Source organism: Mustela putorius, unplaced genomic scaffold, assembly GCF_011764305.1.
Source record: "Mustela putorius furo isolate JIRA1106 unplaced genomic scaffold, ASM1176430v1.1 tig00000450_pilon_pilon_pilon, whole genome shotgun sequence".
NCBI lineage: Eukaryota > Metazoa > Chordata > Mammalia > Carnivora > Mustelidae > Mustela > Mustela putorius.
This window is the reverse complement of record NW_025421385.1, coordinates 856,087-883,566: the sequence shown is the minus strand read 5'-3', so window position 1 is coordinate 883,566 and position 27,480 is coordinate 856,087. Positions and strand designations below refer to the sequence as shown.

Here is a 27,480-nt window from a genome sequence, read left to right as displayed (position 1 = left end):
GTGTGTTGAGACGCCTCTCAGCCGCATGCCAGCCCCCTGAGCACCCGCACAAGATGCATCGTTCTGATTTCTCGAGTCAGATGTGCTAAGCCCCTCCGCCAGGCCCCTGCAGACCAGCCTGAGTCACTTCCCTGACTTGAGGTACAGAGACCTGGTCTCTCCCTGCACATTTGTGTCACAAAAATCACCATTTCACCTCCCAGATCAGAGCAGGGTCCCCCCCGCGTCCCCAGACAGCCTGCCGGCACCTGGTTGCTCCGACGCGTGCTTCCCGCCTCTGCCCCATCCCTGCCTCCCCGAAACCCTGGGAAACCCCACGAGTCCCGCCCTGGAGCGCAGCTCGTGTGTGTGTGTGTGTGTGTGTGTGTGTCCGCGCAGACCGACGTGCGCTCCTCTCTCGTTTGGGTCGGGAGCTGCTCGGAGACACGCGGCTGCTCAGTGGGGGAGGGGGCTCCTGTGTCGCTAGTGTCCCTCCGGTCCAACCACTGCACGCCTCTGCCCTCCCGCTCAGCTGAGGAGCGCCAGGAGGGAAGGGGCGCCCGGCGACCAGGTTGTGCTCCGCTCTGGCCGCTGATGGAACCCGCGAGGTTGGCCCTGAGTGGAGTCGCTTCCTCCACGCAGCCCCCGCGCCTACACCTTCGCCTGGGAAGGGCAGAGGGGAGACCTTCACCAGAACGGGCTCACGTTGAGGGGGGCAAGGCATCAACTCTCCCCTGCTGGGGCTTGGCTCCCTCCACCCCACTGGAGGCCCTGCTACTTCTTTTTAAAAAAGGGAGAGAGATTCATTTATAGAAAACCTTTTTACAATTTATTTCCTGTTGTTAATCCTCAAAGTATAAAAATGAGGCTCTAGCTAAATGCAGGGTTTCCGTGGTGAAATGTTGACCATGTGAACAAATAAATAAGTATTTACAGTCTTTGGCAGAAAGAATGAAGTGTCCTCAATCTGGAAGAGAAATGTGTTCAAAAAAACATAAATAATATACCAAAAAACTGTGGTACAGTCTAAATATTCACATCGGCTCCCACGGCGCCGTGTTGTTTGGCTAGGGACGCCAACACGGCGGTCTCCGCGGCCTCCGTGACCGTCCCGTCCAGTCCGAGCTCCAACGCCCCTGTCCTGGGGACGCGGCTCCACAGAAAAGTGCAGCAAAACAAAAAATCCACCTCGAAGGAAGCAACGCGCGACTTTATCAAATGGAATGTGCCCGCCGGGACCAAAGCTGTGCGTCCTCTCTAGCATACACGGACATACGGGCACGGTCAGCGGAGAGGGGAGCAGGACTTGCCTCAGACAAGACCAAGTTCTCTTCTCAAGCCCCTCACGTGGAGTGAGATTGTTACTTTCTGTGGAAAGATCGTGCAATTTAAGGCAAAGAACAAACACACGCGAATTTGTGTAAGTTACGCACGTTACGTGCGACACACACGTGATGCACGACACTCGTATGACTGGTTAACGGCTGCATCTGACAAGGCTTGCTGCTGCTTTTTCTTTAACGCTCCGAGTCTTAAATCCCATGTACAGCGACCGGCAACGAGCACAAAGACGGAATCACGGCCGCCGGCCGCAGCGTCGTTTAGGCTCCGCTATAAACTCCCCACGAGCAGTGACGTGTTCTCTCCCGTGTTAAGCTTTATCACGGCACCATAATACTGTGATCGGGTAAAGCTTGTATCTTGATAGGGAGGCATTTGTGGTAACTGGATTTTTATATTATCCTAGATGTGCTACACCCTTATTCCCAGAAATCATGCAACATGTGTCACGTGATATATTTAAAATAAGTTATTGGCAAATGAAGCTGCACCAACAGTCTTTTAATAAATATTAAGGAAACATCTGTTAACGGGAACCTTAGTGGAAAGTGTTGCCAGATTCGGTAAGCCGCTTTGGCCGGTTTCAAAGCCTAGAACGGGACTGAACGGCAGAGGTGTCCTGGCGGAGGCGTCCGTCTGCTGGTCAGTGCTCCAGCAGTGGAGACGGGCAAGGGGGCTGAGCAGGAATCCCAGCAACAAGAGAGCAGAGTCAGGGAACAGCCGGCCAGGAGGTCGCTCAAGCCCGTCGGGTGGGAGGCTCTGCCGGACCCCCACTGGGACCCGTGCTCGTGCTGCTTTCCCGGATGTCCCCTCTCGGGTACACCTGCCCCTCTCTGCCACGGACAGGGGCTTCTGCTGTGGGCAGGGGTGTGGGGGAAGGGCATTCATTCATTCTCCTTACTGCTAACGTGCCGATTAGACAGCTGGCTCCCCAGCGTGTGGCGGGTCTCCCGACCTCTCTGCCCCCACGGCTCGCCGTACTCCGGCGGACCCGTCTCTGGGGTCGACCGGATGGGGCTGCCTGCTACTGGAACGGACATGGCAAACACTGAAAGTCACATAGCAATGTTTCTCCTGCTTAATTTATGATAGTGGCTTGCGCACAATATTCCCTTCAACTCCATATACACATAAATACAATAGGTAATTACATTTTATATGTAAACGTCATTCTTTTTAAACAAACAAGGAAAAAACGATGTAATGCCATGCTCATGGTCACTGCACAATGTCTCGCGTGTCCCCACGCTGTGTTCCTGGAGTGGGCTGCCCGTTCACCTTCAACACGGATCCTCCGAAGGCACGCGGGCTCGGGGTCCATGACGGTGCATGACCCTCAGTGTCAAGGTCGAGGACAGGAGCTGCTGCTGAAGAGAGAGAAGCTGGAAGCAGCCGCACGCTGGGGGTCTAGGGCGCAGCGTCTACAGTACGTCTCTGGAGGTGCGGCAGGCTCCGCTCACACGTCTACAAGCAAACAGCCATAAGTGGAATTAGGACAGCCGGACCGCGGGCTTGGTTTCCTTTTATTTGGTTCTACCTGGAACCTGAGTATCATCGTACGTTTTAAAAAATCCACAATACGGATGGACGGACGGACGGATGCTCCGATGTGTGCATGGGAGGGAGGGCGGACACGTCACGTCTGGAGAGACGGCCCGACCGAGGGAGAGCGGAACAGACACCACAACACCAGAAGCGCCGCCCTCGGGCTCCCTTTCCCGCTTCATGAGGATCTCCAGCGTGGGGTGGTTGAAAGCCACCTTGGAGCCTCCCTGACCTCATCAGCAGGAGGGAATGTTTCATGTGCTCATGAAGGTGCAGGTCGCCCGGACAGACGGACGGGGCAGCCTTCCAGGTCTGCCGTATTGTGATTCAAATCTATTCCTAGACTCGGAACTGCCCGAACCGCCTTCCCGCCGCTCCTCCCCCTCCCGTCCAGGCCTCCCCCCTTCCCTGCCCCTCCCTATTCCCCCCTTCCTTCCCGCCTCGCCCCTCCATAGCAAGGTCGCAGCCTAAAACAGCCTTAGTGGTCCAGAGCATGTGCAGAGGACATACGATGATGAACAGGCCGAGCCGGTGGGTTGGGACGTGTTGCTTCCGCCGAAGGAATTAGCATTCGATTCAGGACAGACACTGAAGGAAAAGCAACCGGGCCGCCGGAACAGAGCCGGCGCTCGCGGCCCAGCGCGCTGCTTGTACGACAGGACCGCTGAGGTGCGCGTCCCTGCCCCGGTCCCTGCGCTGCGAGCCGCCGCGCGGCCAGGTTCTCACCCACCTCTGCACTCGTATCTGAGGTCCGAAAAATAGACCATTTCTTGAGAGAAGACAAAGAGCCCCAGCCGCCCGCCGGCATAGGTTTGGTCGTAGATGGGTCCTGAGTCCGCCATGACCTGCTTCCCTTCATGCACTAAGACTCTGCAAACAGAGAGAAAGGATGCGGGGGTGAGCGCCGGCGGGTCGGGGTCAGCTCCGTCCTCGCCAGCCCCCAGCAGCAACAGGTCACGGCTCCAAGACCCGCCGTCCCCCATAGCGGGCCCCTCGGCCTCAGCGGGGCCTCTCGGTCCCCATGGCTGGAGCCAGACAGCCGCCACGGCGGGGGCACGGTTTCTAGGCCGCACTGACGGGGCACCACAGCCTGCCCTGGCACGGACGCCACGTGCCCGCTGTCCCCACCGCTAGGCTGGCCCTCGTGGCGGCAAGGACGGGGCTATCTCTGAACGCCCGGAGCAGGACGGCGTGCGTGGAGGCCTCCCTGACGGGAAGGCGGCCCGCGGGCGAGCGAGCACGGCGGCCAGACAGCCAGCCTGGGCTGCCCCTGCCCCGGGCCGCTCACTCCTACCGCAGACTCCTGCTCCCAGCCCTTGGGAAGAACCCAGCCCAGTCCTGCACTTTCTAGCCAAGTTTAACTTCGGGAGAAAACAAACACCTGATTTAAATCATCCATATTTGTTTTAATCCAAACCACTCACAACCACTGTCACGCCAAAAGAGCAAAATCCTCTCAGCCTGACCCGTGTGAGGGTTCCGTGATGGCTTTAAATGCGGCCGTCCACAGGGTCAGACGGAAACACCAGTCTGTTCTCTGAAGGAGACCGAAGGTACATTTGCAAAGAAGCAGCTAATTTGCACTTTCTGGTACGCCTCAGTGGCTCAATCATTGTCTCCCTTCAGCTCAGGTCATGATGCCGGGCCCTGCGATCGAGTCCCGCATCGGGCTCCCTGCTCTGCAAGGAGCCTGCTTCTCTCTCTGCCTCTCCCCCTGCTCGCTCGCTCTCTCTGTCTCTGACGAATAAATAAAATCCTTAAAACATCATAACGATGGATACTCTGTCCCTGCCCAGAATGTTCATTAGGAGGAAAGTCGTTTCTCTTCCTCTGAGTTCCATGAACGTGGCAAGTTTAACGCTCTCCGCTTCCGTCGCTCAGCGTTTCCCCGTAACTGGTGTGCCGGGAGGGGCGGGGGAGGAAGGCCTGTGATGTGCCCGGGACAAAGGCAGACCTCCTCGCGGAGGGGCGTCCCCTGGGGACGGGCTGGTCCCGAGTCCCACTCACCTCATGTAGCCTGTCTTGGGTCTGTGGGTCAGATGCCACCTGTACGCGGTGTAGTCTTTCCAGCCGATGTTCTTGGGGTCGTGCCACAACGTACGCACCTGGGAAAACACACCGGTCCCGAGTCTAGCGGGCACCCGAGTCCTGACCGCGGTCCCACGGCACCGAAGGCGAAATAAAGACGTTACTGGGCAAGCGAATCCCCCCCCACCCCGGTCTTCGGGTAGCCACGTTGCCGTCTGAGGGGTTTCATTGCATAAATCTCCAGCCTGGACAGGATCCCCTGATGGGAAGCCATGCGGTCCCGGGCTCCGAGCGCCGGCGCTTGGGCCAGAGCCAGCCGGGGATTCGGGTCCTGCATCCTCTGCCTCAACACGAGGCCTGGGGCTAAAACCTCAACTGAACACCGGGTTCTCCCTCTCTCTAGAAGAAGGTAGAAATGACAGACTTAATCTACAAGAGGAGCATCAGCTACGTTTCTCAGAGCGCCAGGCCTGGCCTCTTCAGGCAGGGAGGGTCTGCGCAGGAAAGCGTTAGGACTGGTGTAGCTCGGACTGGTGAGTCCGAGCGGATGACGCCCCGTGGCCGGGCGACTCTGGACGGGGCAGAGCCTGCTCCGTAGAGAACGCGGCAGCCGCAGGCCATGTTGAGGGGCCAGTGCTCGGTGTGGCCCGGTGCCCTCACCTGACCCTGGCCTGGCGTGGCCTGTGCCCTCACCTGACCCTGGGTGTTGCCGGTGTGCCACAGAGCGTTGCGCAGGTGCTCGCCGGTCCCCGTGGTGGAGTTCACCACCTTGAGGGACACGCCGGAGTAGCCGTAGGCGCGGGTGGGCTGGTCCTCCCAGTAGGTCTGCGTGACCTGCTTCCACATCACCACATAGAAGCGGCTGCTGGACTGGTAGCCGAAGACGAAGCCGGCGTAGTCATCGTCCCGGTCGGTGTTGACGTAAAACGTGCCGCTGAAGTCGACAGACCCAAACTCATCAAAACCTGGTGCCAAGGAAACATTCAGTCACAGGACTGGGTCGGAAACAGCCTGTGGGGAGATGCCAGGTTGGCCTGGGACCCGCGGATGCGCACAGGACGAGGTCCACTGCGGCTCCGTGCCTCGGCCGCTTCGGACGCGGGGGCATTTAACGTGCTCAGATCCCACGTCCTAGATGCTGGCGGAGCCGTGCTGTGTCATGTAGCACTTCACAGACCAAATCCATAGCATAAAATGGCATCCTGGATGTGAGATTGCAAACATGTGACTCCCCAGGCCCTTGGCAAGACCATTTAGGCCGACATGGAAGGGTGGGGACTCCCGCGAGACCGCCCTAACCGCCCCCCCCGCAAGCCTCCTGCCTGCTCCGTGGGCACCTCGTCCCCAGGAGCCAGGAAGGACCATGCGCGAGGCTCACCGACAGCGATGCCGGGGTCCGAATTGGCCGTCTGCACCAGCTCCTTCCCTTGGTGGCGAATGACCCAGTTGGGGTCGATCTGAGTGGTGCCCTTGGGGTCCAGATGCACCATCTGGAAGTTCCTGAAGTCTGTCTCGCTGATGGCGCTGTTTTCGGGGCACACGTCGTCGATGTCGGGGACGCTGTCGTTGTCGAAGTCATCCCTGCAAGCGTCCCCACGCCCGTCGCCTGCCGCCGGCACAAGCAGGAGGAGAAACGGGGGAGAGGGTTTGCCGCCCGCCTCCCTGGCGCGTCCTCACAGCTCGAGGAGACGCGCCGTGGAGCGGTGACCGTGTGCGGCAGCCCCGGCCAGCCCTCGAGGGTCCCCGCGCAGCCCTGGGCTGCGGGCTCTGGGGGTGTCACTGGACCACCGCGGCTTGCGGTCCAATAGAACTTCCGTCACGACCTTTCTTCATCGTCCGGCCCCTAATCTTCCCATCGGAAGCAGAGTTCTGACTCTACAAATGACTATCCCTGGGGACGTACGACCTTATTTTTTCTGGAAGTTTCTTTCAACGTGTCCAGCGAGGTGGTGGAAGGGGTGGGGGTGTGCGGCGGGCCCAGACCACCGGCTGCTCATGGGGGACCCATGGCTCCCGCAATGGCTAGTCTGCGGTGAGCACAACCGCCCCCAGGACAACGGCCGCTTCCTACACTAGCGCGCGTGAGTGTCAATTGCTTCGGAAAGAGAAAAAGGTACCGCGTGCAGCTAACTTCCCGTCACGTTCTGGAAACCAGCGGTGCGTGGCCCGCCGACGGGCGCAGGCGAGCACACTCACGTGAGGACACAGGGAAGCCCTGAGCCCTCCTGCGAGCCGGCTCCTCCCCTACATGACCACGGGGTGGCCTGAGCGAGCGCCGTGGGTCCAGACAGGTCTTCGTGTCCCGCAGGAATCAGGCACATGGCTCAGGGGTACGGAGGGGACCCCCGGAGCCGGCCCCAGGCCCCGCGTCCCTGTGCACCTGTTGCTCCGTGGCTCAGACGCCCCCCGCCCCATCTCCGCTCTGGAAGGCCAAGCAGCGCCTCCCACACCTGCCACCACTTTCTCACGCTCCCCCAGAAGCCCTGGGCACAGCGTGCACATCACTGTCTGCTGGAGACCTTCCCGGGGTCCCAGGTCCCCCTGCAGCTCCCTGGGTGGGCTTAGCTGCCCAGAAAACCTGCCCCTTTTCCTGATATTTCACAGCCTCCGTTGTCTGTTGCTTTGTCCATGGCAAACCGCAGCCCTCACCGTCAGGAGGCGACACGGCGTGACCCAGACCCCCGCCTCGTCCTGCCTGTCGCGGGGCCTCTCTGCAGAGACCACCGACAGCTGTGACGCAGAGCCGCCCCGAGGCACGGGGCACATGGAGCCTGGCCTGGCCCGGCGGGCTCTCCCGGGGGAGAGCACAGCACCCCACTTCCTCCACGGACGTGGCCCCCGGGGCTCCCTGCTGAGGCGCCTACCGTCTGAGTCCTCCTGGTCCGGGTTGGACACCAGCCGGCAATTGTCCCTGTCGTCGGGGACCCCGTCATTGTCATCGTCTGAGTCACAGGCGTCGCCCTGGCCATCATGGTCATGGTCGGCCTGGTTGGCGTTGGAGATGTAGGGGCAGTTGTCCTGATTGTTCTGGTGGCCGTCCTCGTCAATGTCCTCATTGTTGTCACACTGGTCTCCCACGAGGTCGTTGTCCACATCAGTCTGGGGGACAGAGCAAGACCCACGCTGAGTGTCTGCCCAGCGCGTGGGGCGCCAGGCTGGGGGTCCCGTGGACCTTGGGGTTGGGCCGCCTCATGCGCGCGCGGCTGTGTCCCCGGGAGGGCTATCCGCACCGGGGGCAGCGCCAGGACACTGCACCGCCACGACAGCTCTCCACAGGCTCACGTCACGGGAAGAGGACTGGAAAGAATTAACGCCACAGAACCAAGTGCCTCTTGGACAACGTCTGCGACAGGCTAGCCCACGCCCGACCACGACGCGTTCTGTTCACTGCGTCTTCCAAGGGCAGATCTGGAGGAGAAGCGGATTCCCCGCTTGCTTCTGGGAAAGGAAGATGAGTGGAGGGAGGCACGGCTCCGCCGGGAAGGGCGGAAGACGCCGGGCATCTGGCCTGTGGCCACCGAGATACGGGAGTGAACGCTCGGGTCAGTGACGGCTTCAGTCCAACTGCTGAAACGCCGGTGCCGCCGCTTGCTCTCACAGCAGCCGGACAGCCACAAGCACATGACTGTCCACAAGGGACAGACCCCCGACCCGCGCTGCCCGCAGACTCAGCGGATGGACCATGAGATCAGCTACCTGGTCCGGGTTGTGCACCAGCGGGCAGTTGTCGCAGTGGTCGCCCACGCCGTCCCCGTCCGTGTCTCTCTGGTCAGTGTTGTACACGTACGGACAGTTGTCCCGCTCGTTGAAGACGTCTGTGGGCAATCCAGGGAAAGACAAAAGAGCACCGAGCTTTTCCTACTGCATTGAGCAACTCAGAGCCAAACATCCATTTAACCACGAGGATCTAAGATCATGGTGAAGTGGAGCCATAACTGCATTCGTGGGAAAACATGTCAGGTTTCCTGTCAAAGTCCAGATCCCCCTAGTTTGAACCAGAGCCGCTCGCGGAGGTTTCCGGGCAACGCGGCACGACAAGAAGCTGTGTTCTCACGGCGAGCTGAGTTCACCATGCGGACCGTCTCCCTCGCTCCCGTCCCCTAGGCCTTGACCTGGGGCACGCTCCCGCCCCGTCACCATTTGCTCCGCGGAGCAAAGGCGATAGAGGCCGAGGCCAGCGATTCCCCGCGATACCTCATCGTAAGACCCCCGCCCATGGTGCCGAGTGCTGAGTCCCGTCAGCACCGGAGCCACGGGGACATGACAGAACACTGGGTCACACAACCCCGTCCGCTGCTGGCAAAACCCTGGAGAGCACAGCCGCTGAGTCAGCGGGACACACAGGACAGACCGAGGCACTCCGGCCAGGACCACGCGGGCCCGAGGGGTCAGGATGCAGAGGGCAGCGAGAACGCACCCCCAGGAAGGGCTGGCGGGTCCGGCCACGGCCAGAGCAGAGGCACCCGCTGGCCCCAGCCTGCAGACGTCGGCACGGCTGCCTGCCGGGGCCCCAGCCTCTCGGGTGGAGTGCCAGCGGGAGGTGCTGGAGTTCCTGACGCCTGGGGGACCCCCGGCAGCTTCCCCACGGCCAGCTCATCACTTGTTAGAAACAAGGGCCAGGGAGGGATACCCCGAGACAGGGAGAGGGGGCCGGCGCTGCCGTCCGACACGTCTCAGAGGCACGATCTGTTGGGAGACGGGACTGCGCTCTGATGGGGATGAGTGGGAAGGACACAGGGTGCAGGGCTGGGGCCTGGGTCACGAGAAGGAAGTCACCGTGTCTGCGGTTCTAGGAGGGAGGTCCTGAGGCTGGCGACCCCCACTGACCCCAGGAGGGACGGGTTGGGTGAGGCTGAGCTGCCGCTAGAACGGTTCATCACGGTTCATCCGGTGCCAGCACACGGAGCGGCCGGCTTACGCCACACCCGTGGGGGGACAGTAACTCAGGAACTCGTGTCCACGTCAAGGAGCAGGACTGACCGTCCCCATCAATGTCCACGGAGCACGCGTCCCCCTCTCCGTTGTCGTCCGTGTCGATCTGCGCGGGGTTGTGCACGTACGGACAGTTGTCACAGCGGTCCCCAACCTCGTCCTTGTCGTAGTCAAACTGGCGGGGGTTGAAGAGGAGCTGGCAGTTGTCCTACGGAAGGGCAAGGGCAGGAGTTGGGATCCCGCGCGGGAGCCGGAGGGGCAGCGGCCCTCGCGGACGGCGCAGTCAGCCCCAGCCAACACGTCACTGCCACCAAGTCACTGGGTGGCCACTGATGCATCCGACATTGTCCTGCGACAACGATGACACACAGTGTGGCTCGTGGTGAGAACCCACGCATCCCCGTCGCGCAAGTGAGCAGGCGGGTGGTGAAGGGTCCGTGGGTCGGTGGGAGGCGGATGTGGCGGAGCCATGAGGAGCCGCGGGGGTCTGTTCCACAAGCGCTGTGCGCCCGTGTGCACGCAGACTCACTCGCGTCCTGCAACAGTTTCCACAGGAAGCGTCCCGGCTGCGGGGACGGCCCGTCACTCGCCGGGGAATGGCCGCGCTCATCGCCGGCTCCCCCAGGAGGGCGGGCAGGCCTCTGAGCCACCGAGAGGTCCAACTCCCGCTGGCCTCCCAGCAGAGCACCTGCGGCCCGTGCCCGGCCAGTGCCGGGTTGCGTGTGCGGGAATGCAGCTCACAGACGTGTCCGGGGGCCTGGGCCCGAGGCTCCCCTCCCTGGCTACCCGACCCCGAGGTCCAGAGCCGCCCACCGGCCTCACCTTCTCATCGTCCACGCCGTCATTGTCGTCGTCATCATCACAGGCGTCCCCGGTGCCGTCCTTGTCGAAGTCTTCCTGGCCGGAATTGGGCAGCAGCGGGCAGTTGTCCTGCGAGCAGAGAACGCACACGAGTGAGAACACATGCGGGGGCGGGGGAGTGAGGCTGTGGGCACAGAGCTGGTCGCCCGGAGATTGGGAGCTGTCATCGGCCCGGCAAGGCTGTACTGGAGACGACATCCTGTGGCCAGCGTGGCCACACAGGGAGGCTCACATCCCTCACCCGGGACCCCCATGAAACAGCACCAGAGAGCAAAAACCCGAGAGGGGGAGAGCCGCCACCCTGAGAGCCTGGAGAAGGGCTGAGCCCGCCGCGTCCGCCTCCTCCCCGTGATGCCAGCTCCCATCACAGAGTCCAAATCACGTCCCCGTCAGCTCTTCACACAAGTGGGCAACTGGCGTCCTTAGAAAACTCATTTTGTTTCACTCCAGCGATGTCATAATTCACACCTGAGCTGCGTTTCAATTCTGTGTCCCCGTCTGTGTCCCCACAGGAGTCCCAGCCTCCAAACAGACCAAGACCCCCGGGGCTACAGCTGGAGCCAGCGAAGATCCCAGGACCGTCACGCCCAGGCCCCCCGTCCCACAGATGCGGTGAAACATGAGCCTTCTCTGGCACAGGGAGCCGTGGGGAGCGAGCAGAGGACGCCGCCACAACCCCAGAGCCCCCGATCGTGTGGACCCATGAGTCACGTCCGAACAGCCGCAACCACCCCGAATGGGGGTTCCTGGACAGGTAGGAAGCCCAGGAGCCTGTGGGTGGGCACCTTTGGGGCCGTGCCTGGCGCTCACCCGGATGCAGTGGTACGTGGCGTTGGTGGCGCAGACCAGGTTCTTGTTGGGCCAGCCGTCCAGGTCCGAGTCCTCCCCGCAGATGAGCCCGTCGCCCGCGTAGCCCGTCTGGCACTCACACTTGTACATGGGGTCGCTGAAGTGCCCCAGGTAGATGCACTCCGCGTGCCGGTGGCAGGAGTGAGTCTTGTCCTTGCACGGGTTCTCGGGCTCACACACCTGTGGGGAAGGGCCACATGGCTCGGACACATGGACCTCACCCCTCCCAAGCAGGGTGTGAGGTGGGTGCTCGGGGACCAGCGCAGGGCAGCGGGGACCCTCAGCAGGTGCCGGGAAGGCATGCAGACCCTCGGGGCAATGCTCGCTCTGGAGGCTTTTCCAGCGGCTTCCGAGCGGCGCTGGCATGATGTCCGAGCTGGTCCGTTTGGGTTCCTGCAGGAAAGCTGTGCTCTGCACCCACCAGGGTGGTCCAGGGGGGCTGGTGGACAGGCTCCCACTCCCATAGCCCTCTGCCCGCCCTAGGGAGGCCACCCCTGCTCTTCTTCACGCCCCCTCTGCGCAATACCCAGGTTCTCCCCGATGGGTTTCCAGCCTCTCCCCAGGGCAAAGGGTCGGGGTCCTCACCTGCTTCTCAGTCCTGGCTGCCTCCAGGCCAACGCCGAAGGGCTGGGTCCCTTTGTAGCGAGGGGGGCACGGCAGGCAGTGGAAGCCGGGGTTGGTGTTGACGCAGCGGTGGGCTTTGCTCGTGGTGAAGCAGACGTCGGTGACCACAGCGCACTGCGGGGCATGCTGACGTGAGCCCCGGCCCGGTCCCCGTGAGTTCCCCTCCCCCGGGGCAGGGACCCACCTCGTCCAGGTCCTCACAGTGCGTGCCGTTGCCCAGGAAGCCCACAGGGCAGGAGCCACAGGACCAGGAGCCATCAGGGAAGCTGTTGCACTGGGCTCCCGGGAAGCAGGGGTTGGACAAGCAGCCGTCTGCGTGGGAGGAAGCAGAGCAGGGTCAGCACAGGACGCGGAGCGGGGTCAGCACAGGACCGCGCCCCAGCCCCTCGCAGAAGGACGCAGGTGCTGCCTGCATCAGGAGGGGCTCGCTGCAGGGAAACTGAGTTACTCCGGGGGCCAGGGCTTCTGGCGGAGTCGCCACCTCAAGAATAGATCCTCGGGTTGTGAAGTACAGGGGCTGCAGGGAGCCTGGACGGCTGTCGTAGCACAAAACGTTTCCCTCACAGCGCGCATCTCCGTGTCTATGTGCAAACACAGATAAGCTCGGCGATCAGAGCAGTTACGGTCGAGTGCACAGAGCTGAGCTTTCTTCCCTATTTTTCTGCTGTTCTGCACTCGGTCCTACATCCTCCGCGTCCGGAGCCGCCCCCGACACCCACCTATGGGGCAGCTCCTCCTGTTGCACATCTGATGCTCCCTCACGTCCCCCGCGCAGTCCTTGCCCCCGTGCTGCGGCTCGGGGCTGTTGCAGACGCGCGTCCGCTCCCGGATCCCGCCGGCACAGGTGACGGTGCAGGCTGACCACGGCGACCACGGGCTCCACCGGCCGTCGACTGCAGGCAGAGAGCACAGAGGGTTGATGGGGAAGGCGACCTAAGCCAGACAGAGCAGGGTCCCCGTGTGGGGCTGGAACACTGGGAAGAGTGCGTGCTCATGGCACTGAGTCGGGGTGAAGCAGACCGGGGATGTCGGCGGGTGTGGTTTTCACCTCTGGAAAATCACACGGATGCCGTGAGGAGAAGCTGGCCGCTGGCCCAGGGCCCCGGCATGGCAGAGCTCGCATCCGTTCCGACGGACAGCTCGGCAGTGAGGGGAAGCTCCCCACACTCTCCGTTTCGCCGCTGTCCTGCAGGGCGTGACCGGGGCTTCGGAGAGGGCTCCTGCACCCTGGGTTGCCGGTCCAGCTGCAGAGCCAGCCGTCCCCTGAGACCCACCGGTCTGGGCCCTGCACGTGGGCCCCGGTGAAGGGCGCGCAGCGACAGTGCCCACGGTACAAGCTGATGTTTTCCTGAATCGTGGGTGAGCTGTCGTCTCTCTGGGCTGGCTCTGGTGAGGTCAGGGCTCGCAGGCCATCCGGAGTCACCCGGAGGCCCGCTTCCAGCATGCAGCCAGCGAGGTCTGGTGGTGCCTCGATGGCTCGGGCCCGGTCCCACGGCCGCCGGCAGGAACGGGCCTGGCCCCAGACCCCCGCGCCCCACCGTCCGCGAGCACCCGCTCCCACCCAGCCGTCGCCCCACCTACTCGGACACGGGACGCCCTGGCAGCCCTTGGTCTCGCGGCCGCTGCCTTTGCAGTTCTTGCCCCCCATCTGGGGGACGGGCGAGTTGCAGAGACGGATTCGCGTGATGTTGCCGCTGCCACAGGTCACTGAGCAGGACGACCAAGGTGACCAGTGGCTCCAGCCCCCGTGCTGCCGGACTGGCACAGACAAGGACACGCATGTCAGGGCGGCCGCAGCCCCACGTTTGCTCACATGCAGGAGTGGAGAGAAGCGGCCGGGGAAGGACCCTCCCCCGTAGGAGCCCCCGGACAAGCCTAAGGGGTCCCCAAAGCCCCGCCCAACCCCACCCACAGGAGAGCGATGCCCACTGCAGCCCTGACACCCAGAGGCCTGGACACTCACTGCGATGGTCACACTTGCCCAGGCTGCACGCCCGCGTCTGGATGGACGGCCCCAGGCAGGTGTTGCTGGTGACGTCACAGGACCGCCCTCTCTGCTGGGTCCCTGAGCCACAGGTGGCAGAGCACTCCGTCCACTCTGCCCAGGGGGACCAGCCTTCCTCGCCGTCCAGCGCTGGGTGGGAAGCACAGGGCCTGTCAAGCTTCGCCCAGGGTGGCCACGGGACAGACTGGCCCGCAAAGGGCCTGCGAGGCGGAAGCCGCGTGCTGGGGAAGGCAGGTGCGTGGGGTGCGCCGCGGAGCACGGCGGAGGCCCTGGGGTCTACCGTCTGCGCGCCGAGCCACGCTCCCCACCAGCGTCGGGGAAGGGGTCTACGGATTTCTGAAGATGGTTCACAGGAAAGAGTCTGAAATCAGGTCCACACGGGGCTTTATGGGACGTACTAAGACTTAACATGCTTCCTTTTTAACCTCCGTTGCTGAGTGACACTTGGTAATGAAATATTTCAATTTTGGTTGATTACAAGTCACCAAATTTAGTCCCAGACAATTTAAATCACCACAAGTTAAACAAAAAGGTAATTTCCTGCAAAGAAAATCCTCTGAGTGATGACTTTCTGTAAGTGACTTCCTGCAAGAGGCCTGTCGGGGAACAGGAAACGCACTGGTTCCCGCATCGTCCTCGGGGTGCACGCCCTGCAAGGGGTCAACATTCCAGAACGCAGGAAACCAGATGAGAATAAGGTCTCGGGATCGTGTTTTCATCATCCGCCTCGCGCCAGGCACGGTGCGTATCAACTCAGAAGGCGCATCAGGCTCTCGCACACGCCGTCTGCCTCGACACTGTCCATTTCAATCATAAAACTAACCCCTGGGAGCCTGGGTGGCTCAGTGGGTTGAGCGACGGCCTTCAGCTCAGGTCACGATCCCGGAGTCCCGGGATCGAGCCCCACATGGCGCTCCCGGCTCCACGGGGAGTCGGCTTCTCCCTCTGACCTTCTCCCTCTCATGCTCTCTCTCACTGTCTCTCTCTCTCAGATAAAAAAAAATATAAAATCTTAAAAAATATAAAATCTTAAAAAAAAACTAACCCTGAGTAGGCGGCATAACTCTCCCGTATTTTACAGACAATGAATTGAGCCCCAGAAAAATTATATTTTGCCCCAAATCAGAGTGTCAGAGCCTGACCTCACTGCCCTGCCGTTCTCCAGCTGCATCCAGAGGGCACGTGAGAAGGGGCGGCCCTGGGGGCAAAGCCTACAGGGCGTCCCCAGCCTGTGACCTCGGCCTCAAGGCCCCAGACCAGGCAGGGTAGGATGAGCAACCGTGAGAGAACAAACATTCCGGGAACCCGGACGCTCCCGGAGTGGCCGGCACGCTCACACAGGGAAGGAGAGAGGGGCCCACGTGGCTCCCAGAAGGACAGATGTGGCGGAGCTCAGCAGCAGGAGAGGGGGACAGCTGCCCGGGGCTGCCCCGGCTGGGACACAGGGGCAGCGAAGCCTGGGAAGGCGTCCACGCAAAGCCACCACCCCCAGGTGAGGGGCCGGCGACACGGCACAGCAGGACGTGGGTGAGGACCTGAGCCTCCGCTGGACCCTGGCTCCCCAGAGCGCTGCAGGCCAGGGGCTGTCCACAGACGTGGGCTCAGCCCGTGGGCACCCTCCCACCCCGTGTCTGCTCCTGGGGGTGCATCTGTAAGCAGTGGGGAGGGGTGAGGCTCCGGTGGGCTTTGTTCCTGTGGTCCTTTCCCTGTGGGGTGCGCCGGCAGGGTGACACGCTGCCCTGACACCCGCAGTGCCCAGCTCCCAGCGGTGCTCTATCCCTGCACAGCAGCTACTGAGTCCACTTCCTCACCCGGTGACAGGACGGCAGCCTGAACTCCAAGGACACTCAGACTCCTGGTCAGCGCGGACCGTGAGTGCCAACCGCTTCGGGGCGAGGCGGCCTGCGTCCTCCCCCACGTCCAGCTCACAGGGGTGAGGCCCTGGCCAGCGGCGGGTCAGCAGGCAGGGCAGCGAGCAGGCACAGACAGGTGGGCAGGCGGCGGCACACGCCGCGCGCACTTACAGCGGAAGCAGGACGGGCAGCATTCTCCTTCCACAAAGGACGGGTTGGCGCAGGTCGCTGGGGGACAAGTGATTTGGTGGCAAACGGTTTTAAATTTCTGCAGACAAAAAAGGGGTCCATGAAACACTCATTTAAACGAGCAAACATCAGTGCGAGGGCTGGATGGCAAGGGCTGGGGGGCGGCTGTGCCCGTGCATGGGGCGGGAGGGCCCGGTTTCGGCATGCTGCTGACCCCCGAGGCCGCCCTTTGTGGAAAGGGGGAGCGCTCCCCGAGGGCAAGAGGCCAAGTTACCTACCGATCACCATGTGGTCTGTGACCTGCCCCCCCGGCCCCATGGAGCTGCCCGGAGCTACGGGTGCCGGCCAGCTCTGCCCCAGCTGCCTCCTGCCTCCCGTGAAATAGTCTTTCACCCCCTGGAGCTCATCTCTTTTGTGCAAAGCAGTGGGGCTGGCTGGTGCCTCACTTAGGTCCCCACATTGGGTCTCCCGACGTGGCTGCACACGTTCCGCGGCTCACCAGGGAAGCCAGGAGTGCGGCCACCCACACAGGCCTCTCTGCCCTCAGAGGACACGCGTCCCCACGTCTCACCTTGCAGGTGCACTTGGTGCAACTGTCCACCACCCACGTCTCGTTCTCTGCGAAGAACCGGCCGTCCTGCCAGCAAGCGGACATGTTCCTTGTCTTGGGCGGGCCGCCGATGAGCTCCCAGAGGAACTGGTTGTCGTTGGACTGCAAGGTTGAGGCAACGTTTCAGTGTCAACAAATACAACGTACCCACTCATGCCCACAGACGAGAAGGAAAGCACCTCCGTGACCTGAGAGTGCCTGTGGTCTAGACTGGAGCCGCCGGCTCTGCGGAAGGCTCTGCGTGGGGCGCCACAGCCCCCTCGGTGAGATGGCATCAGGCCGCGCGGAACCTCCCCCAAGCAGGGTCATGTCATGGCAATCGTAGAGCAGCCCTGTCACCATCGCCCTCCACAGCGTCCCGCTCACACCCGACGCCCCACTGACGGATGGTCTGCAGCTCACTGTTCGGCACGTCTGCCCAGAGGGCTCTAGCCCTGGGTGTGACCGTGACTCGGGGCCCAGCGCCCGGCAGTGCTGGACAGAGAAGGGACCCTGCCGGCCAAGCACCACTGAAAACTGACAGTCAATATGTGGATTCACCCATTCTTGCAGAAGCGACAGGCCTGGTCTGAAGCCCAGTGGCAAGGACACACCTAATTCTTGCTGTCTCGGGGATTACAGACTGGAGGGGAAGACCACAGGCTTTAGACAGAATCAAGTATGTGAAAATGACATGGGCCGCCCCCAATAGGTGTTTCTAGTGCTCCTCCGGCCAACGGGCTGTGGGTGTCTCCCCCCCATGTAGGAGCGTGGGTCACAGTCCCCAAGAGAATCACAAGAAAGGCATGGGTCCACTCTTGCCCCAAAACGCACAGAAACACACTATCCAGGAGGTTTCTGGGAGGTCATCCATGTCCCTGTCCCCAACTCCAAGCTAAGCAAACTTGTCCCAAAGCCCTTTTCATCTCCTTCTGCTTGTGTGACAGCCCTGGATGCAGGGTCGGTGGCAGCGAGGCCACCCACGTCTCCCAAGAAGACCCTCCCCTCGCTGGGTGAGAGGCCCACAAAGCAGACGCTCCTGCCTCCAATCCCTGACTTGTGGCCCCACACACGGGGGGCAGTGGGGCTACGGTTGGCGCTCCTGCTTCCATTCCTACTCCAGAGCCACAGACTCACTGGAAGGTTCCAGAAGGCGCTAAGCCTTTGCCGTGAGCTGCCCTCACCGTGCCCACTGCCTCTGCCTCCCCATGGAGTGGACACGGAGCTGGTCCCACCCATCCTGGGCCACAGTCAGACCCAGCCCCAGGCCCTTTCCTATGGGGCAGAGGGTGGACACGGGCACCCCCAGACGGGCAGACTCTCGGCACCGTCCCCAGTGCTCCCTCCCTTCTCACGGGCGCCACCCTCTTCCCGTCCCCTAAGCCAGTAGAGGGTACGTCCCCAGAGAAGCCGGCTGCTGTCACCCGAGTCACTGTCTCCTCCCTGATGTGCTGGTCACCCGCTGCTCCTGTCCTGGCCACACCCTAACTCCCCAGACCTCTGTGGTCCCTCCCCACTGCACCCACCCTTCCCACAGAAGCGCCTCCCTGCCCTCGGAACTTGTGTCTGCTGGGGACACGCGTGTCCCTTGGCTGAGAACCGTCCTGAGCACGTGGAGCCCGTGGGCCTTTGGGATTCCGAGGTCCCTGCCCCCCACCTGCCCCCTGGCCCTGCCGCGGCTGGCCGGCACCCACCACCTTCCGCAGGTTCTCGTGCAGCTCGTTGACGACGACGCGCAGCCCCGCCAGCTCGGCCATCATGGTGCCCAGCTCCTCGCAGGATTGCTCGCACACCTCCGGCTTCCGGGGCGCGCCGGGGCCCGCGTACTCGGGCGCCACCTGAGGGCTCAGGTGCAGCGTCTCTGTGGTCTCACTGATGGCGTTGGCTTCAGCTGCGGAAGCACAGGGATGGCGGTGAGTGTGGCCTGACCACGGGGAGGGGGTGCCATCGGCATAAGGTCCACCCGAGAACGACACATGACAGCACGGCATCCGTCACGGCCCTGCTGGTCCAACAGCACTCTGCCCGTTCGGGGACAGCTGCCAGCAGCACCACAGACGGCCACCGGCCACGCGACCGTGGCGCTCAGCAGCAGGGTGGCAGCGGAAGGCGGAAGCCTGGAGACGGTCAGAGACGGTCTGCGCCTGGCGGAGTCGGGCCCGCGAGTGACTCAGACCGACAGGAGGAGACGATCTCCCGGGACAGCCTGTCTCTTCCATTCCCAGCCGGACCGGCCTCCGACCACGTGCTCTGGGTAAATCCACGGCTCCCCAACCTCACTAGCCCGTTTCTCTAGCCCAAACCCCCTTTACTGGGGCCGCCTGCTCCGCATCGAGGCAGATGCAACAGTCCTCCTACTGGTCAGGACCTCACCAGGCCTCTCTCGCACTCACGTCCTCTCTCTGTGGGCCCCGCACCATGCCCTGGAGGGAAGGGCAGACCCCTCAGACGCTCGACCAGGGGACCCCCTCGCTGTCCCTGAAGCCACACAAACCCTCTGGGGTCCTCACCACAGGACATACGTGGTGGGGACACAAACTGGAAACAGGCTTGGGCCAGTCCAGAGAGGGGGCTCTCCCTCGCAGGAGCCGGGCCAGCCTGGACACGACCATGGCCCCCAGCACAGGACTGTCACAGGAGTAAATTGCCCTGTGATCTCAGCATCTCACTGCTGAGTTACACCTCATGGACACTGTCGCCCTGCAGGGCCTCCCACTGCTGAGATTTTATTGCTGTGATAAATCCTTGCCACAATCCTGACCTTGGGAGCTCCCCCGGCTTGTTGGTTGGATAGGGGCACATACCCCAAAACATAAACACGTCAGCCAGTGCTCCCGGGTATCAGATTAAAAACAATACTGCGTCCAGGAATGCACCCCATGGCCCACCGCCGCCTGATTTCGGACAGGCCACAGAGCACCTCCCTAGGACGGGATGCCCCACAGTCACGGCGTCCATCCCCCTCTGACTAGACATGCGGCAGTCTTGCCTGTGGTTAGACCTGGACCCAGACGGGAGCCTCTTGTTCTGCTGTGGAGGCTGCAGGGTCTCCAGGAACTCAACACCCAGGTGGGGCTCAGCTTTCCCGTCACATGGCACAGCTCCCATGTCAGGACACCCCAAGAGCCACTCTGCTTTCTCTGTGGAACCTTCCTGAGCAGTTGGCATCAGACGTCTGTTTCCTATCCTAGTCTTTTCTGAAAAAGCACGTTCCTCCCCAAAAGGCAGTGGCTTAAATCACAGGGACCGGTAGTTGGCCTGTTAGCCAGGCTGGAGACACGGGATGAGGCCAGAGCCCCAGCAGGTACCACGCACGAGGGGCTTATCGTGGGAGCCTGTGTGGCGGGAGCAGGCACTGCAAGCCTCTCCCCCCTCACCGTCCGCCAAACATGGCTCTCGGGATTCCCTTCCTGCACCGAGGTGAACGGCCCAGCCGGGAGCAGGTGCAGACGGTAGAGGCGCGGCCTCCGAGCGGCAGGGCGGAGCGGCACGTCCAGCTCCGGCAGGGCGGACATGAGGGTCCCAGCTCCACGCAGGCCGGGTCCAGCCCCAGCGCGGGGGAGCGTGGGTCTCAGAGCCGCCGTCCTGCCCTACAGATGCCACCCACCGAGCGTGAGCGAGTGATCGGTATTCACCTCGACGGCACCGTCTGACGCGAAGAAGGGTCTCAGTGAGAGGAACTCACAGAAGGAGCCACAAGGGGGACCGGGCGGGCGGCCAGCCTACAGGGAGTCATTCCGTCCACCATGCACCCAGAGCCCCAGCGCCTCTACCCCATCCCAGAGGTACTTTGAAGATTTACTGATGCTGAGTTTACGGACCCCAGCGGGATGAGCTTCATAAAGCAAATGCTCGGGAACAGGCTGTCCGGTTACGGCCGGAGGCAAATGCAACCAGGCATGAACAGACGATGTGAGATCATGTCAGTGGGTCCCACAGTGTGGAGGTTTCCCTCGGGCTTTGTCCGCAGCTGTGAGGAGCGTGAGAAGCCCCCGCTAACCACGGCCACCAGAGCTGCTGGCTTGCAGAGGTGGTCTTCACCACTAACAGACTGGAAAGTTTGCATGGATTCATGTTAAAATGCATGGATCAGCTTTTTGGCACATAAAATGGATTATTTTAGATTATTAAAATATATTCAAAATTAATCTTTCAGGCAGTTTATAAATTTTCAGATGTCAACATGTCTAAGTTGACCAGCAAACTCACTCAAAGACAGTAATCCCTTTATTAGAATATTTTTCTTAAATCCCCACGAGTGCCCCCCACATAGACGCATGCACATGTGCACACATGCACATGCACAGACACACTCACACACGCTCACGCGCATGCACACACAGACATGCACACACCTCATGGTAGAAATCCATCCAAGACAAGAAAGGAGACGCGGAGTGCGGTGCTCAAACACACCTACCTCCCTGACTTTGCTGACAGCCCTTCTGGCTCAGGACGTCTTCCGCTGAATTCTCGAACACTAAGTAGACGTTCTGCAGCAAGCCCTGGAGAGAAAGAGAGCAGCGGACAGACATCAAACGTTTGACACTGGGCTGGGTGACATTTTAAACACATAAGGTATTTACATAATATATAAAAGACATAGAATATGAATCCATAATGTACAAACATGTAAGGAAAAGCGAGAACGTTTCTCTCCATGCTTCCGCTTGCTGGCGCGTGCTGGCGTGGGTCGTCCCGTGTCCGTTACCACTGAGGCTCTGCTCTCAGCGCGGCACAGACCAGGGATCGCATGGGAAGGCCGTGAGGGTGGCCCCAAGACGCGTGTGTGATTCTGTCTTCCAAACACGTCCGCTCGGACACTCTGGGCTGCACGTCCTTTGCAGGGGACTCTGCTGGCTGCCGGCGCCTGGCTAATGGTCTCACAAGCCCCGTGCTCTACTCACAGATGTGGACTCTCTCAGGGGAGAGAGCCTTCCACCCTGTGAGGGGTCAGCGGCTTGTTTGGCGGGGCCCACAGAACCTCCCTGACGGCCACCAGGGCTTAGTTCGATGACCGGTGAGGATGCTCGCCTTCTCCTCCAAAAACTGAATTCAATAGCACCTTGATTTCCCAAGAAGGCAGATCTGGAGGCGAGCAAAGCACTGACCCCACTGCGGGTTCTAGACGCTTGTGGACACAGAGAGAGCTTCCAAAATCTACTTCAGCGTGAATGTATTTTAAGACGAACGTGCAGCTAGCCCCTCATAAATCCACAGCCCTTTACTTAAAAAGCACGGCTGTAAATCAGATCTCCTAGCATCTCAGTGCTAAACGGGGAGCGGGCAGCAGACTCCACATGCAGAGCCTGGGATTTCCAGAACGTTCGAAGGGGACTGATGTCTCGGTCATCAAATCAGTCTTCCGTCTGGAAACCCGTGACCGTTTGCACAGGTGAGAAAGCACACCTCTGCTTATCTGCGGTTGAGAAAGGAGTGTGCACGAGTGTGTGTATGTGTACGTGTGCAGTGGCGTGCGTGCATGCGTGTGATTGTGCACGTGAGTGTGTAGGTCTGTGCGTGTGCATATACACAGGTGACGTTTGCATGTGCATGTCTCTGTGTGTCCACGCACGGTGGCGTGTGTCTCCCAGGCCAGGCCTGACCTGCGCCAGCACAGGCATCAGGTTAAGAGAGGCCCTTGCTGGTCCGCTCCCAGCTCCCTCAACCCGCCTCACGCAGCTGCCGTGACCCTGCCACACGTACCCGGAAATGACTTTCTCGCGCAGAGCCCTTGGCCACGTACATCCGGCTCTTCTCTGTCCGCAGCTGCTCATAGAATGGCTCGTCCAGCGTGAAGCTGTCGATCAGGTCACAGCCCACATACAAGCTGTAGGTCTCCCCCGTCACCTGCACGGTGATGTTCTTCCACTGGGAGTCAGCCAGGCCCACGTCCTCCAGGGAAATGACGTGCTGGGTACCATCTGTCCAGTAGGTAAGGTCCAGCGTGTCTGCTGGGCCATTGGAGACGATTTCGAATTGCCTCTGGGAAGCGCCGGGGCCCTCCAGAGCCAGGAGCGTGCCCCGGGACTTGGGGTCCTGCTTCAGGCTGGCCGTGAGGAAGAACCCCTCCTTTTGCCTCATGATTTTGGCGATTTTGCTGAGGTAATCTGCGTTCACTGGTGGTATGTAGTCAAAGCGGACGAAGCGGTAGGCAGGCACACTGGGGTCCGGGCCCCGGAACTGCTTGGCCCCAATGGTCTTCCGGTTGATGTTGCTGATGCTGAAAAGGTCGAAGGCCATGTCCTCGTCCTGGGCACCGGCTGCAGTGGGGACAGAGCAGAGTGATTGCCAGCAAACAGGACGAGCACAAGCCCAGAGGGCATTTTACTGGCAGGGAGCAAACCGTGATGTCACGTGTGACGGAGCCACTGCAGCCTCAGTGTCCCCGGATCCCCCCTTTCTCCTAGGGCTTTAATGACAGCTCTCACGTAAAACCGTTATCCTCTGTCTCTGGGCTGCTTCCCAAAGCGAGGCCCCAAGACAGCGGGAGCCCATGCCAGAAGGAAAGCCGAGCACTTTGTCTAGATTAGCTGGCACGCTCCGCAGCCAGACTTTTTCAGGGGAGGATGCACTGCCCCAAGTCAGGCTCCACACAACCTTCTGGAATCTGTCTCCTGTTCTCCCACCCCCGGATCGGAGGCTTAGGTGTGGCCCTGTGTCTACCATGTGATTGCCCAGGAAAACAATCCTGCAAAGGAAAGGGCCTCTGTCTTGTTAGGATTACATTACATGTTGCTTTCCTATAGAGAGCGTGTGACTTATACAAGTTACATTGTATCTCTTTACTTTGCAGAAGCATATTCTGTGATTACACAAGTTACATTGTATCATTTATTTCACAGATGTAGTTTTGAGAGTCTTACTGAATGCTCTGGGTATGGCTCTGAGACAGTGGCGGGTCTCCAGTCTGCAGGTCAATAGTTTTAAGTCACCATGCAAATGACTGGAAAGAAAAGTGATCAGACCGTCCCAAAATAAAATGGGTTAAATAATTCAAAGTAATTGAATAGAAATATTAGGGGAAGCATAGCTTTCCATCTCCTACGTACGTGGCAAGTTCAAACGTTACATTTACAGTGTTGCTGATCCGACTGTGAATTCCACGACCCTTACTACAGCCATTGGGCAACGTGACAACAATTCTTACAGTAGTTTAAAACTTTGACTCAGCAATTTTACTTTTGGACCTTTTTCTAAAGATAGAATCACAAATGTGAGTAGAGATTTATTAACAAAAGGACTTCCGGCAGCGTCATTTATACTCACGATAATAAACTTATGATGCCGATGGAGATTGGCCTTAAAAATATCCGGGTTCTCTCCCGACAGCGTACTACACAAAACCATGTGGTAAGAAAATACACACGTGGGGAAATACTTATGATACATTTTCAAGTGGGGAAAAAGTGGGAAGCAGAGAGTTCTCAAGCACCAGCCACTTCCAGTTACAAATTCAGCAGGTGGGGGGAAAAGGCTCAGTGTGCACAGCCAATGCTGTGTGTCAAGGAGAAAGTATTTTTCTCTAATACTTAGATTCTCCAAAAATAAGTAATTTCCTATTATGTGGCCTCAAAAGTAAGTAAATATTTATTGAGAAGGAGGTTCCAGATGTTCTAAGGAATGGCAGTCACGTCAGCTGCTGGCACTCAACAGCCCCGGACGACCAGGGACACTGTCTGCACTCACCTTGAGCGCTAGATGAGACCCAGAGGGCGAGCAGCACCAGCGTCCAGGTCATGCTGCCGTCTGCAGCTGAGCCCTACGGAGGAAGCAGACCCTGGTCACACAGGCATACACGGCGGCAACTCTCCGTGTTGCCTGGGATTTTCACTCACATGGACAGTTTGTGCATCAGAATCAAAAACAAGTGGATTTGTGGAAAGTAAACGCTTGATAAGAAGTTGGCTTTTCTGAAGGGGAACTTCTGACTGCAGCTGGTTTCTACTGGACCAGCATGTGCTGACAAAGCACTGAACTAATCACATCTCAATGTTCATATTATTTGATCCTCATACTGACCTGAGCAGCAAATACTGTTATTACCATGCCCATTTTACAGATGGGTAAATGAACGCCCCAAAGAGTTAAGTGCTTGCCCAGAGCAATGTTGTTGGTGAGAAGTGTAGCCGAGACTTAAACCCAGGAAGCATGAATTTAGGAAAGTATCAGCATTATTTAGAAAATCATCTATGAAGACCTCTTTGAGTAAATAGTCAAGAAAAAAATAAGTCCATAACTTAAGCAAAATAAATATTAACTCCATGCAGGAGAAGTAAATTTAATTTGGTGTATCCTAATCACACACACACACACACAAATAGCATTCCACTTAGCAATCGCTTTTATTCGGCTGTTCTATTTTCTTGCAGGCCTGTTTTTCCATCCTTGAGGATTTTCAGCTGGCATGGTTCAGGCCAGCAGACGCTGGGCCAGAACTCAGGAGTGCTGGACCGCAGCCTGCTCTGCGCTTAACCCTTGCCCTCCCTGCCTTGGTGCTCCCGCGCCAGCATCCTGCCCGGCACAGGGGGCCCGGAGGTCCCTCCCAGCAGCAGGCTGCTTCCCGCTGAGCCCCCAGTGTCTCCTCCAGGAGGAGAGCAAAGCTCATGAGCTTCTCAGGGCTGCAGAAAGCCAACCAGCGTCCCTCGCCAGAAGGATCTGGTGACCTGGAAGCTGAGGTTCCTGGGGTGGAGGATGGTTCCCCGGGAGCGGGGCCCCTCTCGAGTCTGACTCTACTGCACGCAGCCTCTCCACAAACAAGTCCGTGGGCCGGCTTGTTTTCCAGCCGCACACTGCAAGGCGGCGGGCCCTCGTGGGCAGGCTCAACGCCGTGCCCCCGGGGGCGGCCTGCTCACCCTCCTACCCCACTGAGGCCCCCTGTCAAATGAAGAGCAGTTCTTTGAAGCTTCCACAGACAGGGTCACTGTGAGAAACGAGCTGAGCGAGTGCACCCGGTAAAGGGCGCACGCGGCGTGGCGGGCACGGCAGGCACGGGCGTGTGCTGAATGCCCTGGACGGCTGTGCCCGGACCTGCTATCTGGGTTCTCCAAGGACCGAGGTCACAAGGAAGCACTCTAGACAACCCAGAGTGACCCCTGCCACCGAGTGTGAACGGCAGTGAGTGCATCCAGAAGGCCCCCGTGTCCCCTCGACCAGATGTGTGCTGTCTGTCCCCTGCAGACCAAGGTGGATGGCTGACTCTGGCAAAGTATGATCCCCCCAAAAGGCACTTTTTTCAAGCTCTAGAGGCCCAGCTTCCTGGGTGTCAGCAGTTTGTACTCTGTTGCTAACAAAACCAAACTGCCTGGTCCCCAAAAAAGGAGTGTCGCCGGAATCGGGACTCTGGCCAAAGGACTGAGGGGGTCGCATCTCATCTCACGAGGTCGAGCCAGGAGCAGGAGCGCAGGGACAGCCGCCGCACGGACTGCGCGCTGTGGCCCGAACAACACGCAGCACGGACACAGCCGCACGCTGCCCTCTCCGGGCCCTTGACTTCCACACACTCACTGGGTTTGGGCTCTCATTTTTCCAAAGAAAGACTTCAAAGACTTTCTGCAACAGAATGTAATTAGAACGCATAAAAACCTTTTAAAATTCTTTTACATCAGCAATCCAAGCAGCAATAACTTTCCTGAGCGAATCCTAGTTCCCTCCATCAGAGGGACACGATCACCTAGGAGCCCCCTCCCCCCGCCACAGCCTCCCCGCCGGCCACACAGCAGCCCCCTCCGGGGACCACGGTGCAGACTTTCCTGTGTGGATCGGCCCCGCTGGCATCACAGCTGGATTCCAGGGTCCTCACGCGCTTGTACGTGACCCATTAGTGACATTCAAAGACACTTCTGAGTTAGTAATGTTTAGAATCGCAGACTCTAGGATCTCCCTGTGCTCTTGCTGCTGAGGAGGACTTTTCTCGAACACCTCCCGCACGGCCCCCACATCCACAACGAACTCTGGGGGCCGCTTACTCTGAAGCTGAAAACACGGGCCTGCGGCAGACTCACAGGCAGGCACGCGAGTGAGTGCCGCAAGGACCGTCAGCCCCAACGCCCTCCAAGGAGGCGGACAGGACGCTCCGGGGACTTGCTCCCGGCAGCCCTGCTCGCGGGGGGACCTCCCCCTGCCAATCTAGGAGGCGCTTTTCCCTTCTCTCTTCTTAGAAATCAAAACAGCCATTTCCAAAAAGTAAAGACAATGCAATGATTTTTCAGTAATTGTGTGAAGCTCTTACGTGGCCCGCGAGGCAGCTGTGGCGAGGCTGGAGGCGGGCGCTGAGGCCGAGGCCGGGGTCTGCGGCGAGCCGGAGACTCAGCGCTCGCCGCACACGAGCCGGGGTCGGCGCCGCACTGGCCGCCCGGAGGCAGCCGCTGCTTTATACGCTCCGGGCTTCTGGGTGGTGCTGTCAGTCCGACACGGGAGGAAGCACGTTCAATTCATCCTTCGAAGGAGTGACCTAATCCTCCTCCGATCCCACACTCGCTCCGAGCACCTGGCACACGGGTGCTGGTGCCGCCCCGCCCCGGCCGGCCCTCCAGCTGGGGACCACAGAGGAGGAGCCTCGCCAGGGGAAAGCAAGCTCTCGCTTTTCCTGTCTTCTCTCAGGAAATAAAAAGCTATAAATACAACCAGCAAGATTGGCTGGAACTCCCCTTTTCGCTTAAGAGAAAGTCTGCAAGTTCTGGGGT

General features: G+C 60.1%; 1 protein-coding gene across 1 annotated transcript; it reads right to left on the bottom strand.

Annotated features, from left to right (window-relative positions):
* Positions 1-1,800: 1,800 nt before the first annotated feature.
* THBS2 (thrombospondin 2) lies at positions 1,801-27,480 on the bottom strand. Its single transcript, XM_004769620.3, has 22 exons — positions 27,027-27,480; positions 24,485-24,557; positions 22,502-23,058; positions 21,216-21,300; positions 18,490-18,686; positions 16,778-16,918; positions 16,189-16,285; positions 14,123-14,293; positions 13,741-13,917; positions 12,879-13,052; positions 12,344-12,471; positions 12,121-12,273; positions 11,497-11,715; positions 10,648-10,755; positions 9,874-10,033; positions 8,590-8,708; positions 7,758-7,992; positions 6,272-6,499; positions 5,587-5,858; positions 4,873-4,970; positions 3,596-3,735; positions 1,801-2,784 (listed from the first exon to the last, which is right to left on the bottom strand). Exons 2-22 carry the CDS (start codon positions 24,534-24,536, stop codon positions 2,777-2,779), a joined length of 3,519 nt encoding a protein of 1,172 aa, XP_004769677.1. The 5' UTR covers positions 24,537-24,557; positions 27,027-27,480; the 3' UTR covers positions 1,801-2,776.